The sequence below is a fragment of the Chrysoperla carnea genome, chromosome 2, assembly GCF_905475395.1.
Source record: "Chrysoperla carnea chromosome 2, inChrCarn1.1, whole genome shotgun sequence".
NCBI classification, from domain to species: domain Eukaryota; kingdom Metazoa; phylum Arthropoda; class Insecta; order Neuroptera; family Chrysopidae; genus Chrysoperla; species Chrysoperla carnea.
Window position 1 is genome coordinate 6,383,548 of NC_058338.1, and position 22,895 is coordinate 6,406,442.

Here is a 22,895-nt window from a genome sequence, read left to right on the forward strand (position 1 = left end):
CTAATGATTGATTCACCATTGTGTACACCTAGATAAGTATAGGTTTATTATTTACTACAGTCATAGACAAAAATTATAAGTCCATTTCATATACCTAGACAACGTGCTTAGTTTATTTGAATCGAAAATACCGTCAAGATACCTAATAATAGAAAAGTTTACAATCCAAAAAATGAGAACGGCATTGAATTTGACCAATATTGGGTCAATTTATGTTCATAGTTGATAAAAGAAATACTTACAAAACACAGTGAAATTTATCGTTATTACCTCAAAAACTATTTTTATATTAAATAGTCTACTTTTACAGGGTGTCCAGTAAATTCATGGGCCTAGATTAAGAGAATATGTATAATTTAATAGAATATTCTTTGGAAACCTACTAATTTTGGGTGAAACTTTATATTTTTGTTCTTAGTTTTTCGATACCATTCACCTTTATGCTAAATATCGAGATCTGGACCTCTCATTCTTGAAACTTAATAAAGCTAGGTTCAATTTGGTCACAAATTTGAAATTTATGTCCCAAATTTTGTAGGATAACATACTTGGTTTATCAAAATTGGATATAATTTGGATGTGATAGAGCAAAATCCAATTTTGAAATTTTTATGACGTCATTAAGTACAAAAAATCTATTTTTTTATAACACAGGCCAATTTTATCCACTTTGAATGGAATTTTTTTGAAACCCACTAATTTTGGGACAAGCTTTTCATCTATGTTCTTAGTTTTTCGATACCATTCACTTTTATATCAATTATTGAGACTTGGACTCCTCATTTTTGAATCTTAATACAGCTAGGCTAAATTTGGTCACAAATTTGAAAATAATGTTCCAAATTTAGTAGGATTATATACTTGGTTTAGCAAAATTGGATATAATTTGGATGTGATAGAGCAAAAGTCAATTTTTTATATTTGTATGACGTCACTAAGTACAAAAAATCGATTTTTGTCATAACACAGGCATATCCAAGTTGAAAATAAAGTACAATTAATTTCAACCATAAGCCTTAACTTGCTTTGGCGCTTGTACACCTTAATAAATGCTTCTTTTTAATTCATGATCGTTCGTTAAGAGATTCTGTTTGCATAAATGGGACCATATTTTTTTGTTGTGGACTGTATCTTCTAATGTTTATATAAAAAGAGAAAGTGATTAATAAAATGAATTAAGAGTGTAAGTAACTTTAAAAAAACATTCACTAAGCCACTCTTTAACTCACAATGAATGAATGAATTCAGATTCAATTGAACTTACGTGAAATACTTTACTTAAAAACATGTGAAGTATTGTTACTTAGTATTTTGTATACCTTAAAAACAAAAAGAAGTATTTTGTATACTCAAACGAAAAAAGTATTTATAAAAAGTATTTGAATACTTTAAAGTATTTTTACAAATAAGTTTTTATAAATTAAAAAATTATGTTTTAAAAATATGTGTGATTGGAAAAATATGTTTTAAAATATAAAAATAACTAGTGGAAATTAATTTAAAAAAAAAATAAAAATATGGCCGACAACAATGCTAACAATGGTAGTGATATAACAATGGAATATATTAATGTATTTGGTAGTACACGACAATTCAATTATAATACATCGATATTGTGTCCATTAAATCATGTACCATCAATGAGTGTTTATTTTTCTGGTAATTTCTTTTATAATTTATTTTAAAACTTAAAACGCCTGCTTGCTCGATTTAAAATATAAATTCTATTTTACAAATGGTAAAATATTTTCTATCGTCGAATAAATTTATCTATTTTTTAAAAGTTTTTTTAAAAATTATTTTGAAGTTCGTGAGAAGTCAAGGTGTAAGCAAAAGAATATTAACATCGGAATTTTTCGAAACTGTTTGTGTACTTTCGTTAGTTTAATATAAGTCGTATTCAGTAAATAAGAAAAAACTTGTGATAGAAATATGGTGAAACTAGTTAAAATGAATTGATTCTTTCTGTGTTCTAATATTTTTATTAGATTATTTCTAATTAGCTAGTGCATTAAAAAGTTTTATATAAAATTATGTAGAGGTTATGATTTTCAAAGTTGAAGAATATTTATGTTAGGTTAGGTTAGATTAGGCTATATTGGCTGTCCACGAAGGACACACTTAGGCTATAGAGCTTATTGTGATACCATATATGTGTTTTACCACCTTTCCGCTGATCATTTCATTTATCAGCTCTTCAATTTCAGAGGCTGAGTGCACCTCCTTCATGCATATACCATACCATATACCGCATACCGCGGAAGAATATTTAACGCGCGAAATATTTGACGCATAAGTAGAAAACGTGAACAAATCTTTCATTACGCGACTAAAGATTAACGAACAGGTGACGCGAGTACTGAATTCGTACTCACAAATTCTGAAAAAAGGTTTCTTTTTTGTTTCTCTCATAGGTCACACTGTTCTTGACCTACTAGACCAATTTTTTAGTACATTTAACGTAAAAATTTTGGATTTCTATTGATTGAATTAATATTTCAGATGAGTACAATTTTTTAGCAATGCAATCGTACATATTTATGTTCTTATTATTTTTTCGTAATTCCACAACAGTTGCCAAATACCTATAATAAAATCTCGTAGTGAATTTTAATTCAGTAGTCGGGTAATTTATTTTTTTAGTTTTATATAAAATTATTAAAAATTTAATATGTAAATAGGTTCAAGATTGTATTTATATAATAATTTTATGATTAATTGTTACCTAAAAAGATAAGATATAGTTAAACAATGTAAATTTTATAAATTTCCATTATTTTCTTAATTAGCAAAAACGAAGCTATGAAACGTGTTTGTTAAATGCAAATCTGGCCACAGTTTTTGAAGACATATAGCATTTTCCATGTATAAACAACAAAAATTTGAGTCATTCGCATGTATTTATTAAATACGCGACAGGTTTTTATTTAAAGGGGTGATTCCATGAAAAAGTGTACCATGAATGGAAAAAATATTACTGTTTTTGATGGTAAAAATACTTTAGCATGGTGTAGTACTTTTAGCTTTTTGTATCTTTAGTACCTAAATAATATTTTCTCATCGTTAATGTTAAATTTTCATTGAAATTTCATTATTTATGTTTATAAGAACGTTAAAATTCGTTTATTAGTGACTTTTTGATTCTTTAATATTATTGTACCTACTCAAAAACAGCATTTAAGTAAATTTTGATACCTCTAAAATGAAAAATTCGAATTTCTTTCTGTATTTTTTGAAAAATATATCTCATAATACAACTATTTTGCAATCCAAAGTGATGGTGGTGTCAGTCACGATTTATTTTTTTAAATAAATTTGATTTTTAATTACTAAGGTTCTTTATTTTACCATTTTCCAATAATTTTTTTTAATGTGTTTCGGCCCCCAAAACATATTTTAAAATCATAAATCCTGCAAGGAGGAATATTCGAATTTTAAAAACACTCTCGAACGCGACTTCCTTTTGTATGTAGTGTCAGTCACATTTCCATTTTGTTAAATAAATTATTTATCATATCGTTTTATGAGCACATTTTTTATTCCCAAGGAGTAAATTTTGATTCAACCATGAAACTATACTAAAACTGAAACCATTGACATAATAGTATTCATTATAGTAAGCAAAGTAAAACGCATTTTGGATCAAACCTCAAACCTTTGGGGTTATATTTAAGTATTTTGATAAACCAAAAAAGTTTATCAGCCTTGAAAACGAACATTTATATATATATATATCTACACGAACCACTCAAATATTTAATTATTTATTGCTTGAGGAAACGGTCAATTTTATGAAAGAATAATTATATCAAAAAATTAATTACAATTTTTGCAATGTAATAAAAAAATTTAAATTAGAAACTTTTGACTCTTATAGACAACAAGCCCATGCTAAAATTGTTCGAGTAAAATAACCCATCAAGAATCATGTTGAAAAAGATACTCCTATATGTAAAAGTAAGTTTAAGTACCATGGCGCCAGTTTTGCGCGGTACAGGTGAATGCAGGTGAGAATTAATATGACGTCCCTTGGTGTCTGTCGCGTCCCTGAATCAGCAAATATGTACGGCGTTGCTAAGTATTCGATGGGTATAAATGCCGAACAGAAATAAATCACGTAGAGCTTCGGAAATTGTTTTTTAGCGGAAAGTTTTTCAGCTACCGCCGCTTTTTTTTATGGAACTAGGTTTTCCCCCTTTTACAAGGTTCTAACACAGCTGTATACTGCCCAAAACTAACGCCATGGTGCTTAAACTTATACTTTTACATATGTGAACAACTTTTTCAACATGATTTCTGGTGGAATAGTGATCCGAAAGTTTTTAGCATGGGCTTGTAGTCTAACTTATTATTCAGACACACCTTATAATGCAAAAAAATTGAAAATTCAAATTTGAAATTTTTTTCATAACGGCTCGCACTGTTTATCGTTTTTAAGATATTTCCTTCGGGGTTAGAGTCTTCGAAAGAGAAACAATATAGTTCTATAAATAGTAGTTGTATTAATGCAGTAAATCTATCAACGATATACAACGCATACTCTTATATATTGCTAATCTGTGCACATAGTATAGGAAGCAGCACATGTTGACAGAACATGAATAAATTGAACAACATTGCCGTTTGTATAATTCACTTCTGGATTAGACTAAATATTCGTAAAAAATAATTTTTGTTTATTGTTTTTTCGTAAAGTTACTACTATAAGAAATAAAGATGGAAAAAGGTCACATAAGGTTGTAATTTTATGGAACAATATGACTTTTTATGGGATTCGACTCAAAATTTTCGTATGAGTCTGTTCAAGAAAGTCATATTTTTAGAGATTCACCCAAGCTAATTCTGCTGAAAAATCATGAAGTTGGACCTTACGTTTTGGGATATTCTAAGCATTTTTATCAGTCGCAACATTGCCTATTCCCCTTCCAGATCATTTCCCCCATCTGAAATGCTTCTGATTATAAATAATATACAAAAAGAATCATTTTGAAAAAAAAATCGTCAAAATTGGAGCTGTTATTGAGGACTCCCGAGTAAAAACATTCATTGATGCGACTACTCATGTCTTTAGAAATTATTCAAGAATAAAATTTAGTATCAAAACTAACTCATTTAATTGTTTAAACATCTTATTTTCATTGAGTTGAAATAACTATATATACGTATTATTTTTGAGTTAAAATAAATAACAAAACTAAAAATTGAATTTATGAGTTATAATCTGAATAATGAGTACAACGAACGGATTAATTGAGGGCGAATGCATACTGATTATCCTTGAAATTTATCCTTGCCAGTAAAAGTTACTTTTATATTGACTTTGGAAATTGATTGTCTGATTTCTGATACAAGGTCTGAGAATCCACCCTTCAAAAAACATGTTAATACTAAAAGATATATGATTCAAATATTTCTGTTTAAAGGCGTTAAAAAATCAGACAAGCTAATTATAAATACTTTGACTTTTGTCTTTAGCTGTTAGGAATATGTCATTCTGATATTTTTCTAAACCTTTATAAACCTAGGATCATTTTTTAAGATCAATTTCATAAAATATTTTAACTTAATTATGGAGGTTATTTTGATTTTTTAAAATTATATCAAGTTTCCTAAATCGTACTAATACAGAGTTGTTGAAAACATATATAAAATTAACTTAATTTCTATACTAAACATACGAATTATATTAATTTATAATTTTTGATATTATTTTACCAATTAAATTAAATTTATGATTTATATGAATTATAAAAATTTATAATTTTCGTCCGTCATATTTACTCGAGTCAAAAGACGATTATTTATTATTTTTAGTACCTACTTATATAATAAAACATAAATCCGTGATTAAATAATTACATGAATCCGTGATCCGTACAAGTGATGTTAGATGCTATCTAAATTATATAATTAATTTACAGATTAAAATTTTTAATTTTTGTTATGGTGTTTCTAGCATGAAAGCACTCGTCAACAAATTTTTTTTCACAGTCTCAGAATAATGTTAGCTGTGAGATCTGGAAGTTAATAAAAATATAAGGTTATCAATGATATAGCAACAAAATTTTAATTTAATTATGAGTTCATCGAACATCCATCATTTGATGAACAGAGACGACTATAGTTATGGGTATTGATGATTGAAGAGCGATATCTATATTATCAAATTTATAAGCATTACTTGCAAACAATATATTATAAATTTTTTATTTTAAAGTTAAAAATAACACATTATTTCACTACAAAGCATGTATTTGGTTTATATGTATGTGCCGTGCAATAAACCAAAACTTTTTTACAATACTGTAGGTTTACAATCACCTTAAACACTTGTTATACCATGTATATAAATTATACCAAGGTATACTAAGTTTAGTCCCAAGTTTGTAACGCTTAAAAATATTGATGCTATGAACACAATTTTTTTATATTTGTTCATAAAATCACCTAATTAATCTATTTCCGTTTGTCTGCCTGTCTGTCGTCTGTCTGTCTGTCATCGCGATTACTCAAAAACGAAAAAAGATATCAAACTGAAGTTTTTATAGCGTGCTGAGGACGTAAAAAGAGAGGTCGAGTTCGTAAATGAGCAAGGACTACCATCTTGTAAACCGTTAGAGATAGAGCAAAAGTTTAAATTTAAAAAATGTTTCTTATAAAAAACAAAACAACTTTTGTACGAAACATTTTTTCGTAAACATCACTGTTTACCCGTGAGTGTGCAAATTATGCGCAAATTGTCTAGTATGTATTATCAGTGTTATCAACACTATCTATACATAGTATTTCAACAATTAACTCAATCAATTGTTTGTTTTCAGTTGTTATATAATATAATATTAAAGATTACATCTCATTAAGATGTTATAGTTCACATAATCATATAAACAGTAAAATTTCATTTTATAATTCTTTTATTATAATATTGTATTATGTATTACATAAACAGTAATGTAAGGCCTATTAAATTTTATACACCATATATACTCATATGTATAATAAATGTATACCTACTATTTATAAACAACATAAAGAAAGAGAAAGTTTTTGTTTGATGATAGGACATGAACATGACAGACTCTATTTGCTGATATTTTTTATATTAAATAAAGAAATATACTTATATTTTACAATACTGTAAACACACTTACTTATAGTGAATTACATAAACTGTTTTTTTATTATTATTAGTAAAATTCTTTATTAGTCTAAGAGCTGTGTGCCCATAATCAAGATATATTACCTACGGAAGCCTGAATGTCGCACTGTCAATTCATGAGAAAGTGGCGCTACACTAGCTTATTATTTAAATATGTACTACCCACTAGTTTAAACCAACTAGTTCATTTTCAGCAAGTGAACTTGTGGCATTATGGAAACAAACCTTTTTGAAGATGTCAGTCGGTGATGACTATCCTTTAATTAGCCACTACCGAAACTGTCTGCAATTATTAATAATTGTATGTCCGGATTTAATAATAATATGATAATTTGTCTTATGTATTTAGTTAAAAATTATCTTTAGTATTACTTAAAAAATATAATACTTTAATAAGCCTTTTTCCTCAGAAGATTAAAAAAGATCCACTAGATAGCAGCAGTAGGGGTACACATATTTTTTGATTTCCTGCCATCTAGCAAATCTTTTTTTAATCTTGCACATAAATTGACAGTGAGGCATTCAGGCTTCCGTAATTACCAACCCTTGACCGACAAGAATACTGTACCATCATTAGACTACGAATTGGACATACAAACATGAGCCATATCCATCTAATAATAAAAACTAGGCCAAACCGATGCCCATTTTGCAACTCAATAATGTCGATGAATCGCGTACTTTCTGATTGCCAAGGATACCAACATGAAAGAAATAAAAATGGACTACCCTCAGAAGCCAAAGAAATCCTGAATAATCTCCAATATTTCCCAGGCCTCTTCAAATTTCCCAGGCCCCAACAAAATTCATCATTAAAGTTGAAAATAAGGGATAAATAATTAACCACAAGTCTAAAGTAACCTTAGCGCCCGTACTACCTTAAAGACTCATTAATTGACACACGCAATTTCAGTTTTTTGTAAAAACTTTTGTATTGGTATCGAAACGCCTTAAGATCAAATACCTATTTAAAAACAATTTAGAAAAAACATCTAGTTATATTCTTACTCGCCCACATCTCCTAAACTACATTTAATATGTTATATTGCACATTACCGTTTTATAGTTTTTAGACCATAAACGAGTTTTTTGCACAAAGAAAACGTAAAAAAAAAATTGGAGTAGTGCACGTTTATGATCCGGAAATAATGTTTCGTTACGAATTTTTAAGTGCTGAATATATTTTCGGTATTCACTAAAAATTATATAATATAGAACGTGGGACACCACAGTGTTTTAATGATGAATACATACTTGAAACTTCGTGAGTTCGGCTTTCTTTTGACGAGTATACCAAACTTTCCTTTACGATTTTTTTCGAAAAGTTTATACGTTTTCAAATGAGCATGATGCCTTCATATTTCAGTTCAGAAATTCTCGGACACTATGGCCACTTGATAACATTAATTATTAAACAATTAAGCAAAAGTGAGCCTTGTATAATTCAAAAAAAAAAAAACTTAAGTACTGCATGTTCAAGGTCGTATACAAAAGCTCATCGGTGCAGTATTTTTGACGGACAAAATATTTTATTGTTTAATAATTATTAATGTTATCAAGTGGTCATAGTGTCCCGCAAATTCCCTAGTTTATTTCTTTAGAATGATAACTCAAATATTACGTCATGATGCTCTTTTGAAAACGCAGGAATTCGAAAAAAATCGTAGAGGAAAGTATATGGTAGACTCACGGTCTAATAGTTTTGGTTAAAAGACTTAATATTATTAAGTTTTCTATTTTATCATATATATCTCTTAACAGATTCTGTAATCGCTGTGGTAAAATGAATTGGAATTGTGAAATTTTTCTAAAATTATTTTAAAAATAAATTCGCAATACTTTATCACGATTCGATAGTTTTTTTTAATTTTATATTATTTAACAAATTAAAATAATTATATTTTTAAAATATAATTACAAAATCATTTATATAATTATATATATTAATAAAAATTAAATATAATAATTATATTATACAAAAATATAATTGAAATTAAATTAAGATTAAGATTTTAAGGGCTGTAAAACGAACTAATTAGTTTACAAATTTATTTATGTGAGTATACAAAAATAAATTACTTATATATATTTATTTAACGTTCACTTTTGTTTTTGTACAGCTTCGTAAGGAGCTTCGTTCCTAACGGGGATTCCACGACCAAAACCCTTTTTTTTTTTTTTTTTTTAAACAGACAAAATTTTATTGTGTAAATTAATTATTAAAATTTAGATAACATCTAACATCAATATGTAACCGGATTTACGTATAATTATTTAATTACTAAAAATAATAAATAAATAATAAATAATCGTCTTTTGACTCTGTCTGTCTTGGCGGAGAAAAATTGTCGTTAATTTTTTATCTTATTTACAAAACTCTTCGTCAGAGTATTTATTAAAAGTAGAAGGTTTTTACTTTTTATTCTATAAAAGGTTGAGTAACATAATAAATGGTTTGTTTCTAAACTTCAATATATTATACAACATAACATAATTTTCCATAGAAACAAACTGAAAAACATGAATTTAGCGCAATTGCGATTGGCTCACTGCCTCAACGGGTGTAAAAACGTCTCTACCTTTTTTTTTATTCATAAATATGACTATTTTTTTTATCAATAATTGATAAAAAAAGGAAATATTAATTTTTAAAAAAGTTCCTTAAATATATTTAAGATGAATTAATGCCAGTTCTGTATTTTTGTAAAATATACATGGAAGTTTGTAAATTTAGGTATGCACATGGAAGTAATGCGTGATGTTTTATAGTAAATCAAAAAATTAAATTAAATATGAAAAAGAAGAAAGAAATGATATAGTACATAATAATTTTATATATTTATTCTTTAATAATAATGGCTAGCCATATAATAATGATATTACACTTAAATTAAATTAAATTATTAAATAAATTATTATATTATAAATATTCATAATTTAATTTAATTTGACCTAAAAATTATAAATACCATCATTGTACCTAAATTTATGATTTTTAGTTTTTAATTTTTATTGTTTTATCAAAAAATTACTAATTACCCAATTTTATTCAATAAAAAAAATTATTTACCCTGCTCAATAAAAAAATAGGTAATTACAAACACAAATTTTTCAATTCAATGAAAGACCAAATACAATTTTAGCTATAGAAAAACGAGTATTTTGAGTTGAATTCATAAAAAATTATGATAGAATAGCAACGCCATGAAAACGTTGCTTTCAAGACAGCTAGATTTTTGGCTTTCAAGACATCTAAGTTTAGCCCCAAGTTTGTAACGCATAAAAATATTGATGCTAAAGGTGTTCATAAAACCACCTAATTATTCCATTTTTGGTTGTCTGCCTGTCTGTCTGACGACACGATAGCTGAAAAACGACAAAAGCTGAAATTTTTATAGCTGGTTCAGGTCGCAAGTGAGGTTGAATTCGCAAATGAGCAACACAGGTGCACTGTAGCGCCCAACTTTTGTCTGGATGTATATCGGTTCCTCTATACTGAGGAGTGAGAGGAACGATACTCTTATAACATTGTGTGTAAGAGTGGCTATCTTTTTTTACTTATATGACGTAAAAAAACAAACTAATACATGGTATTTCAACAAGTAACTCAGTCAATTTTTTGTTTTTACTTGTTTTATGTACGTTTACTACGGTTACATTGGGTGCATTACGGCAAAAAAGTTGCAAAAATTGTTGAATTTAAAATCTGAATATTGTTTTTATCAAATTATTTTTTATACACTTTTAGCATAATTGTAATTAAGTCATTAAACAGATTTAAGTCCAAAAAAAATCTGGTATTTACATATTGTTTTAATCTTTCTTTGCTTAATTTAAAGTAAATTTCCAAAATAAATTATGCTACTCAGATGAAATCGCTGTGTGAATCACATTATAAGTTCAGTATATTAAAAATTCACGTGGAAAAGTTAATGCGTCGTGAACGTATCTCGTGTATCTGTTTGTACAAATCTTTTAATTTGAAATAATATTGATTCAAAATAAACAGATTGTGTTGGCGCTGTTTTTCTAATCCAAAAAAAAATTGTTTGCCAATATAAAATTGAAGGAAAGCTTTTTCAGAAATACAACTACATGAATCGCACAGTCGCTTCGCCGCATTGCGTTTTTCCCTTCTGGATGAAAAGATATTATATCAAAATCATCTTCAAGATCACTTTACTTTTAAAATCAGATCGGGTACAGCTTGAAAATATTAAAAACAAAAAAATTATTGACATATAAAAGTAAAATTTTAAGAAAAAATACTTTTTTAGGAGCTTTTATTGTACTAAAACGTAGTAAATAATTTTTATTATTACTCACTCACACATACAAATTTTGATTCGGATGGATTCATGCATAGGATGACTCGAAGCACCTCAAGCCATGTAGATAATCATGTATGAGCACTGCACCAACCGCAGTCCGCCACAAAATTAGCAACGAGTAACATAAGAGTAATTACGATTATCTAATTCATACTGATGATGACTACTTGGTAGTCGAAATACCTATTTATAAAATACAAAAAACTGATCTAGGAAATTGGGGCAAAAATTGGAGTTCTCATTTATTATCTATGATAATATTTATATATGCCAGTGAAATTGTTCAGTTGATGTTATCATGTCTTTTATTACCTAAAATCTTATACTTTTATTTTACTGTACACATGCTTATGCACTCTCCTGTATATATATATTATAATCATAAAATCTATAATGTTTGAATAATATTTACTCTTTTTATATTATGTTTGTTATAGTAGACATTTTAAAGATTTATCTTTTGTTGATTTTTAAAATTAAATTAAGTTTTATAACTATAAACTAAAAATTAAAATAAATATAGTTTTTAAAATACATAAGTAAACAAATCAACCATAAAAAACTATATTTATATTTATTTAATTTATTTATTTAAAAAAAATGTCATTATATAATCCCATAAATCTTAAATTGTCCACTCAACCAGAAAATTTTTACTGTCTAATAATAATAAGTAATTTTATTAGGAAATATTATTTTTATTTTTTATTTAATAATTTGTTTGTAATAATAAACAAATAAAAACTTGAATAAATCTAAATACATGATCAAAATATTATAGTTATTTTCATGTTTTACAAAAAAATCGTAAAAAGTGTATTAATTTTTCACCAATAGTCAAGAAAATATCGTTCTTGAATAATTTACACCAACCGAAAACGTTTTTATTAGCATGCTGCTGAATTATTCGGACGGGCGTTAATTTATCTTAACACTCCCATTTGCGCGTGTATTGCTTTTGATCTAGTCAAACTTCAAACTTTTGGGAAGTTTTGCATTTTGCTTTTAAAATTTTCCATTGCTTGAAAATCATTTCCTTTTAAAAGTTCCTAAGAATAAAATGAACTTAAAATTAAAAACTGTGCCAAGACATGCGTGTTAAGTCGGTAGGAAGATTTTGCTCAAGGATTTTAACTGTGCAAGTCATTAAGGAATTGAATGAATTTAAATCATGCAAGTTTATTGCATGAAATGTAATAGTTTGGAATGCATAAGTCAAACGGAATTTGTGTACACTCGCAGACGTGTACAAAGTCTGGCTTGTTTCTTGGGGAATTTTAGCTTCTCTCATTAGGTCCGGTAAAATCCGTCATTGAGCATGAATAACTTTCACATGGCAAAGTTTTACAGGATCCCGTTTAAAAAATGCTGGTTGAACGCAAATGTGCAGGTTACTGATAGGTAATCCGATAGGATATTGTTTAAACTAACTTTGTTTAAACCAATATGAACGAATCGCTACGAAAAAAATTGTACCATATAATTGGGCTAAAAATTAACAAAAAATGTTCTCTTACGATTTTTCTCTCCCAAAAAGTGTATGAAAAACGTTTTCCAGGGAGTTGTTTCAAATTATCGAAAATTGAAAATTTTGTGTAATTATTCAGCTTTCGAAATTTCAAAAACCAAGGCAGATATCGAAAAATTTCTTGCATATTTTTCGTCTACATTTATGAAGTTATATCAAAATTCATCATCAAAGTTGAAAATAAGGTACAAATAATTTCAACCACAAGTCTAAACTTGCCTTGGCCCTCATACTACCTTAATAGTTTATGGGAAAAACCAAGAAAAAAAAAATCACAAACGGAACACTTTACAAAATACCTACTAGCTGACCCCATGAACTTCGTTTCACCTACAATTAATTTTTTTGATTATAACTTTTGATCAGCGATTATTAATCTACATCAGCACCTGTTTCTATGGAAAATTTACCATACTTTTACAAATACAGTCAAACCTGGGTAAGTGAGAACTGGATAAGTGAGAAAACTCTATGAGTGAGAGTAATAGCCAGGATCCGTCATTTTAAGCTTCCAAAACCTGTATTAGCGAGGAACAGAAACCTCTGTAAGAGAGAGTCGTTTTTCCCTCATGGACCTCCGTAAGTGAGACTACGACTTATTTATACCTCTATAAGCGACAGTGGAGCTTTATTTATTTATATTATTTAGGAGACATATTTATTACATTCGTACTTGCTGTGACTTGTTATTGCTGCGTACCTTTATAAGAGAGAAACGCTACCCATGTACCTGCATTAGTGAGAAACTCAAGTTAGTGAGAAACCTCTATAAGCGAGAATGAGATTGTGCTCCCTTGAACTCTCGCTTATCCAAGTTTGACTGTAGATTTGACTGTAGAAACGACCACCTTCAGATTTCATGACATTCATTTTGATGATAGCTCCAGAACTAATTGAACCAATATAAAAGAATTTAAAATAAATTAATTCTTAAATTGTAAAATTTGGTTGATGAACGAACTAATTTTAATGAACCGTCGTATTAAAATTGTAGTTAAAAATAATAGTGTATTGTATTTCAATTAATTTTTGTTTAAAAATTGATTTGTAACACTTCGATTCTATTCTAATTAGGTAATTCTATGAAGTTATAATTAATTCTATGAATGATATAATTAATAATTACATACACCGGCAGATATATCTACTAGCCGTTACTCGCTAAGCATAAGCTTTATAAGGCATCCTATTCCAATTTGTTTATATAACGACATCTATGAATACTAAACGAAATTAATTGAAATTAAAGGGTGTACCAAAATTACCGCAAGATTTGAATGTTTACTCATTTTCGTGTTAAACTGTTGATAATGAAAAAGCAAAGACAGCGTGACAGCAGACAGTTTAGGCTTATTTAAAATGGAGGACTCCACGAAAAAATAACGCATTTTCACTGTTGAGTAAGTAAGAAATTGAAACCCGGTAGGAACTATGTTCCTTTCGTACAATACAGTAAAGTACAATAACGTAATGGTATAATAAAATAATATTGAATATTTTTTTTTAAGATTTCGTTTATCAAGTTATGAAAATAGACAATTTCTTATTAATTATTATTATAAAAATATGAAAAAATCAATTTTTTGATCATATTTTTATATAAAACGCCATCTATGAACAATAACCAGAAGTTACCAAAGATCAGAATCATTTAATTGTATAGCTTTAATTATTATTTCATAGGTGTCGTTTTTTGGTTACACTATATTTTGTTACCATAGAAATAATATATTATTTTTACACAAGAAATTTGATAAAAATTAAAATATATGTAGAATTATGCTGTTTTTGAGTCATAAAAGCACATTTTTATTTTATTATATTAAAGTTAAAAGTCATCAAAGTTCATCAAGTCATTGGTGCGTGGTTTAGGCGTGAAAATATAATAAATAACAGACAGACACACAGACAGAGTAACTTTCGCATGTATAATATAAAGTTAGAAAGAATTATATAAGTTCTACCTATGTATTATAATTAAATAAGTACCGATTATTTAGCTTGCAATCTGCTGTAAATTTACTTGTAAGTTGAATCAATCAGAACAATATATGTGATTTCATGGCTACACGGTCGGTAATTTTACACAAGGTTTTTACTGATTAAATAATCTGATATTCATTGAATTGTGAGATAACAGGGAAGTTTTGAACTTCTGGTTTGTATATGTTGTTTATTTTTTTTATACGATTATATTTGTCGGTTTTTCATTTTATATAAACACTTAGAAATTGTTTAACCCGCCTCACTCACATGTTCTACACTGTAAAAATAAATTAAAATAATGACAACCTCATCCGAGACTTGGCTGTTTCATATTGAAATAAAGTAAAAATACTTACAAACATTTGTCTAACGATTGGAACAAGTACAGCTAAATATTTGTATTTACAATAGAATAGGATTGAATTTAAAATATGAATTCATTGATACAAAATCACTGAAGTTAAATAAACAAAGTGATTACTTCTATGAAAAAATTGATTTTAGTTTAAAGTCATGCATTTTATTGATGGAAAATAAAATTGTTTTTAGTTGGAATATATAATCGTGTAAATAAAGTGAATCGATGAAATAAAAGAAAATTTCTTTGCGTTTGCATATCTATCATACCTAGTCCATATGTGATTGAGCCAACTACATGAAGATTATTGTTACTAACTTACAGAAAGTTTGAAATAAACTTATTGATTTATCATGTTTATAATATATAACATATTTTTTGGTACATATATATATCAAGCATCCGGTAGCGAAGTTGGTTAAGCTGTAGACTTAGGACACTAAACCCACCCGTCGTTAGAAATTCTTTAATATTTCTTAATCACGCCATTTCCATGGCTATACAAAAGATTAATGTTGTTTTTTTGTTGTTGCAGCAATAAATATCTATGGAGTTGGATTATTTACGATTGGTGGATTTATTGTTGTAACAATTTTATTATTTTACGTGGATATTATAAAATTTATAATGCAAGAATCAAAAACACCACGAGTTAAAACTCATACAACATTTGTAATTAGTGTTTATCCTGTAAGTATATTGTGCAATCATTGATGTCTATATTGAAATCTAGATCACTAGCACTGTTTCGTTTTGTTTAAAAATAACTTTTTGTTTACAAAGTAATTCATCAACCTCTTTCTTTTTCATTTTTAAAGGTTGTCTCAAAGTGAACATAAATAATAATTTAAATAGAAAATGCAGTTTTCAAATTGAAAATTGTAAATTTTTAAGGTATTAGGGGAAAGTGGTTTATAATGATCCCTCAGGGTAAAATGATCCCTCCTTGCTATAATGCCTCGTTGCATATTAGTTTTTGCCGGCTGGCTGTTTTACTCTTGGCTTTTGTTGACTTTTAATAATATTTAAGGTCAGTTTTTATAACGATATTTAAATATGTCGTCATGGGTAAAATGATCCCTTTTATTTACATTAAAATGATCCCTACGTTTATCCAACGTTTTCCATCTAACCATCATCCATCAGAATTGATTTATACTTACCGCATTGCAAGACGTTTGTCGAATTAATGCTTGTCTGCTGTATTTGATTTATTTAAAATCAAATTTAAATAAAAAGAATGTTAACGTTGAAAGTTAGCGATCTAAAATTATGATAGACATCAATATTATTAATAAACATAATGTTTTGAGTTATTAATTATTCATGTATGGATTTCCGTTTCAGGTGATATCAATTGTAACTTATTGTGCAATGATTGTGCCACGTGCACAATTATTAGCTGAAGCTGTCACTCAGGGTGTATTTATGGCAGCGATGTATCAATTATTTTGTTTATTTGTCGCATATTGTGGTGGCGAAGCGGAACTAATACAAAAAGTTAAACCGGATACGATATTGATGACAAAAGTTGGACCATGTTGTTGTTGGCCATGTTGTATATTACCAAAGTTACCAATTGATAAGTAAGTATGAAGGGGGTCTCCGGAATTTCTTTCGGAAATCCATCATTAAAGCACTTCTTGAAAAAGTGAATATATGATTATACTTGAAACTTCTGTTTCGAATTTTATTTATAAATTATAATAGAACTAAGCAAAATTAGTCGAAAATTGAGAGTAAAATTTTCAATGTATACCATAGTTTTTGAAATATTGATGCCTAAAGATTTAAAGAAAATCACTTATAGAAGAAATAACAATCCCTAATTGAAGGCCAACTTTTTTGACGTACACACTTTGCGACCATTGATAATGAGTTGTTAATGTTAGAGTTGGTGTATTTCATGTTGGACCTTACCCACAAAGAGATTAAACAAAAATACATATATACATACAAAAAATACAAAAAATAGCACAAAAACTTGCCCTAGAATGGTACTCGACCATGTATCTTTATCCGTTCTTTATCGTGTTTTGAAAATTGATGGATGGTTAACGGCCAAAATGAGCTTCCCTAGGTTAAAGTATAAATAAATATCTACAAAATAGCAAAAAATCAAATTTTTTTATTCACTTGCCTGATAGTAATTCCAGAATTAACATTCGGGGTATTTAATATTAAGCTCTATAAGCTCTAAACTTTGTAACACAACCAAATTTTTAAATTTTAGGACAACCGTTTGCTTTTTACGAATGCTTGTTTTACAATTACCAGTTGTACAAGGAATGGTTTATATGATTCTCTTAATTATGTGGGCTGAAGAGGAAGTAAGTATTCTTCCAGGTTTTCCTAAATTTATCCCATTAATAAGCAGAATATAGTAATGCAACTCGAGTAAGTTTATTATTAAAATCTTGAAAATGTTTAAGCAATCTTGCTCGAGTTGCAACGAGTGTAAATATGTAGTTAGTTTGAGTGACTCGAAAACTAAAGAAGGACTTGAGTCGAATCACTACAATGTATCAATTCTTTCTTAGAATTTAATCTTTGAAGATAAATAATTCTCGCATGGAAACTTTTTGCAGGATCCCGTATGTAACATGCTTTTGAACGTAAAAGTGTTAGCAAGAATGCGAAGGAAATGAATTTCCCCAAAACTTTATCCCGTATTTTGTGGTATTCAGGAAAGATAAGGGAGTGTTTAACAGCTTCTTGGACACACATTAATGATTAAAATACCTGATCTTTATATATTTCCTTATCCTATCGGACTACCCATTGACAATCTGCACTTTTACGTTCCGGCAAATGTTTTAAACGGAATCCTGCCAAAATCTAAACGAAAATTCAATAAAAATTAATTAATTAAATTTTTTAATAATTTCATAATTAATAATATTGTTTTTTCAGAGCTTATATCAAATAAATTATATGTATATACAACCGATCATAATTATATCAATATTATTTGGTATTTGGGGCATGATTATGACTATAACAATGTTAAAAACAATTTTAAAAACATATTCAATACAATTAAAATTTATGGTCTTACAAATTGTATTAATATTAGCGAAATTACAAGGATTTGCAACACGGATTATAACATGGTCTGATATATTACCATGTAAACCACCAATTACACCACCTGTTTATGGCAATTGTAAGTATATTATACTGCCCTACATCCGATGTCGTTTTGACACTTTTGGGATAGGGAAAAAGCACTGAAATCACGTGATCGTCACGCAAAAAATTAAAACTAAAAATTCAATATGAATTTAACATGCTTGGTGGGTCAATGTCAAACATTGCTAGGATGTCATCCAAAAAAAAACTGCGTTCGAAACCCAGTCAAAATAGTGAAATTTGCAAAATTTAAGAAACCCCCGACCAATGCGATTTATTCCTTCTAAACCGATTTTTAGAAACTTAAAATGTTCTCAATCAAGTTGGTTCGACCGTTTACTGGCTACGATGTCACTGAGAAACACACAGACGCACAGATAAACTTTAAAATTATAACAATCCTTCTTAAATCAATATCAAAGTGATGGTCAAGGATATCAGATAAGATGAAAAGGATACTTAGAGAACTATAATTTTTTGGGACATATTTTTGGAAATATTTTAATTGAAATTGAAATATTTGAGTTGAGTTTGTTCTTTTGAATTATTGTTTAGAATTACCAAATTATTTTACCATTTCACTTTTCAAAATGAATTGAGCCAGGTTTATTTCAAAATTTAATAATTTAAAACATTTTTATTTTGTTATTTTTTTTAGTAATTTATAACTGTGTAATGCTAATTGAAATGCTAATATTAATAATTATTGCACGAATTATTTATAAACGTACATTATCCAATAATTATAAAATTGAATCCAATAATAATAATAATAATAATAACACCATAAATACCATAACTACCATTGATGGATCAAATGGATCAACAGCATTCCAACAGAATATTGTTGGGGAACAACAATTACAACAGCAAACCATTGGTGGACAATTTGAAAAACAAAAATATTAATTTATTTATAAACAAAAATAATACGTAATTATTTTGGTTTTATTTTTAGTAATAATTTGTAAAATAAAAAAGAATTTATTTATAAGGAATAAAAATTGTATATTTATATGAAACTATGAAATTAATTGTTATGTAATAATACCTTGTTCCAAGACATTACGTCCTTCCCACCGCATCTTGTAAAGGTATATTTTAACACGCGCCAAATTTAAGGAGATATGCAAGAATTGAATAATACTAGGGATTTCAATAAAACTTTATAAATACAGTTTTTGATTAACTTTCCAAAAACCACAAAAAATTTCTTGGTCATCGGGCTTTTTATTAATATTTTATCGTTCAAAGATGGCTGAAAAAATGATGAATCATATAGGTTATCCTTTTCAATTGGATATTTCTATACCAAAAAATATAGAGAGTGTGATAAAAAAATATCTAAAATATTTAGACAATCTTGTAGTTTATAATAATACCATAAAAAATATAAGGTTGTCGATGATACACAAACAAAATTTTAATTTAATTATGAGTTCATCGAAGATCCATCATTTGATGAACAGAGACGACTATAGTTTAGAGTATTGATGACTGAAGAGCGATATCTATATTTATAAGCATCACTTTCACACAATATATTATATATTTTTGTAGTTGTGTGGTATTGTAAAGCTAAAAATAACTCAAAGCGTGTATTTGGTTTATATGTATGTACCGTGCAATAAACCAAAACTTTTTTATAATACTGTAGGTTTACAATCATATAATTAATTATATTATTTGGGTAAATTCAAAATCCATATTTTTAAATTTAATAAATATTATTTTATTTTATTTTTTTATTTTTTCATATGTTTTTTTGTTTCTTCTTATTATAAATAAATAAATTTCAATTAATATAATTATATATAATATAATAATAATTAATAAATATATATATATAATAAATATAAATAAAATATAATTTATAATATATAATAATAATATAATATATAATATGTATAATATGATAGATAACAATGAGTTTTTCATTATTTTTTTTTTATAATGGATGGCAATGATGTGTTTTTTTATTTAATATTTCATAGAATGTATTTATTCAGAATTCACTGCAAATTTTAGTGCGTTATAAACTGCAAAACTTGTTCACCTTCGAACATGTACCTTCGGTAGAGCCTAAATGTCCGAGCGGTCTGAGGCATTAGACTCTGACCGGTCGTCTATTTAGACTAAGGTTGCGGGTTCGAATCCAGGCAGCGGCAGTGTGAACAATTTAATATATAATAATAATGAGGGCGATAGAATTGATCACATTGTCGTCGCTTGGATTAGAACGAAGCAACCGAATCCACCCACATCAAATTGTAATTGTAATCATGTATGAAGTTAAATAAATAAAGATTAACAAATAATGATGTGGGTGGTCTCTGTTATAGGCGCATATGTCAGAGAAACGGAGGTTAAACCCCATTATTATTATTATTATTATGTACCTTCGGGATGCATGATTTGAATCATTCAGAAACATAAAGTGTCTTAATTAAATTTAGTTTGTTTAAGTAGTTATTTTGAGTACCGAAAATGTAAATTTATGAACTATACCGCAGGGAAAAGCAGGTAAAATGTGCTCTAATTCCATTTTATATCCACCAGAACATATTTTATGGATTTTTGGAGATACCTGATATAGAAAGTGTTCTATAATTGATTGCAGAACTTCCTAAATCCCTATCCCTATGCCTTTATATTATAAATGTGAAAGAAAGTCTTTTCGAAGATATCAACATTCCAACGCCTTCACAAAATTTAATTTTTTTAGGTTTCAGAAACTTTACCCACCTTCATAGTCTTTCCAAATTGAATTAGATGCTTATAAATCTATATGCAGGTTAATTTAGTATCAGGAAAGTGTTTTTTTTGGGGATGGTAAGTTACGAAATACCCCCAAAACTTCCCCAAATTGAGCTAGAGAAGTAGTTCTGTATGTAGAAATAAAACATTAGAATTTGCAGTGAACATAACTGAAGATGATGATCATAGACTTATTAAATATAATTAATGTACAATATTGTAGATTTATTTATATTTTATTTATTGTATTTAGGTTGGTTAAGAAGATTGGGTATGATGGGTAGGTATGTAGTATAGTTTTGTTTTAGAATCCTTCTACAACACCATAGACTTCTAATATAGACATTAATAAATAAAATAACCATAAACTAAACATAAAAAATGCTGTAATCCATTTACATAATTTTGGGCCACCTAATTCACCACCAACACATTTTGTACGCCGTACTAATAAGATTGATATACATATGAATGCTTCCGTACAAAATATCGTTACCGAAAATGCTAAACTATAAAAAATGAGAGAAAACAAAATTAATATTTAAAAAAATTATTTCATCTTTCTTTAATAACACTGGTCGATAAATGGACCATGTTGCACTTTGGAGTAAGTCCATCTTGAATCAAACAGCATACTGTACTTAACTATGGGTTTGATCCATAGTACATAATGGTATTGTGCCATGAATCACAAATTAATAAAAAATATAAACACCTTTTATCGATAAGTGTTTAATATTTAACTTATCCATGGTATGTAGGAATAATGATGTCATTTTCATTAAAACAATGCTTTAAAAAAACATACAAATGTAAATTCGAGGATTAAAAGAGAAAATAATTGAATTATTCTCGACCAGTGTTTTGAAACTACAAAAAAAATCCACTTACTTTCCAGGATTAACTCTAAATTTGTTGCCATTCCATTCATGGTAAACGGCAGCTATTGACCATGCAACACCAATACCAAGGAACACATTAACTGCATTACTTCCTGTCACATTTCCAACACTTGCATCCGCGTATTTATCTTGTTTTGCAGCGACTTTACTTGCAAATGTATCTTGAAAGATGGGAAAAAATATAAAAAGATAAAGTTTTTTTTTTTTTTTAAAGGCTATAAAACAGCAGAGCTCATTTTTTAATGGGTTCAAAGCACAATCAAAACTCACCAGGTATTGATGTGCCTAATGCAACAAAAACAATTGCTGTCACCGAATCTTCAATTCCTAATGTGAAACCAAAATGTGAAGCAACATCACCAATAACAGCTGTAACAACTCCAATACCAAATATTGATACCACAAAACATAAATAACCACCACAAATATCTGCAAAAAAATATCAGAAATTATAGCAAAATCTTTTTAAATTGCGATAGACCTTTTCAAATATTAAGCTTTGGGCAAGGTTAGATTAGGTTAGAGTGGCTGTCGTGGGTTGGGACAAAGATAAACCACAGAGTCCGTTGTGATACCGAAAAAGGGTTGGTCCATCCCTGGCCACTACTCAATGAACCATTTGGAATTGTTTAAGAATAGCAGGATTGCTTTGACGTCAACAGACTTCACGTCGGAGAAAGCGTCAAGAAAGGGCTGGCTCAAGCGAGTACATCTCCTCATGGTAAGACCAGCAAAATGACAG

At 28.0% G+C, this 22,895-nt stretch overlaps 2 protein-coding genes across 4 annotated transcripts in view; one reads left to right on the forward strand and one right to left on the reverse strand.

Moving 5' to 3' along the window:
• The first annotated feature begins 1,517 nt into the window (after positions 1-1,517).
• On the forward strand, positions 1,518-19,403 carry LOC123291361 (organic solute transporter subunit alpha). The gene is made up of 6 exons (XM_044871620.1): positions 1,518-1,659; positions 15,898-16,052; positions 16,710-16,948; positions 17,596-17,692; positions 18,276-18,528; positions 19,153-19,403. Exons 1-6 carry the CDS (start codon positions 1,518-1,520, stop codon positions 19,401-19,403), a joined length of 1,137 nt encoding a protein of 378 aa, XP_044727555.1.
• A 1,389-nt stretch (positions 19,404-20,792) lies between these two features.
• Positions 20,793-22,895, reverse strand: part of LOC123292326 (sodium/calcium exchanger 3) — a 29,326-nt gene continuing 27,223 nt past the window's right edge. For all 3 annotated transcript variants that reach the window (XM_044872949.1, XM_044872948.1, XM_044872947.1), the window contains 3 exons: positions 22,424-22,582; positions 22,143-22,314; positions 20,793-21,760 (listed from right to left, as the gene is read on the reverse strand). In XM_044872949.1, the coding sequence (XP_044728884.1) occupies positions 21,556-21,760; positions 22,143-22,314; positions 22,424-22,582 (536 nt within the window). In that variant the 3' untranslated portion in view covers positions 20,793-21,555. The remainder of the gene's footprint in view (positions 21,761-22,142; positions 22,315-22,423; positions 22,583-22,895) is intronic.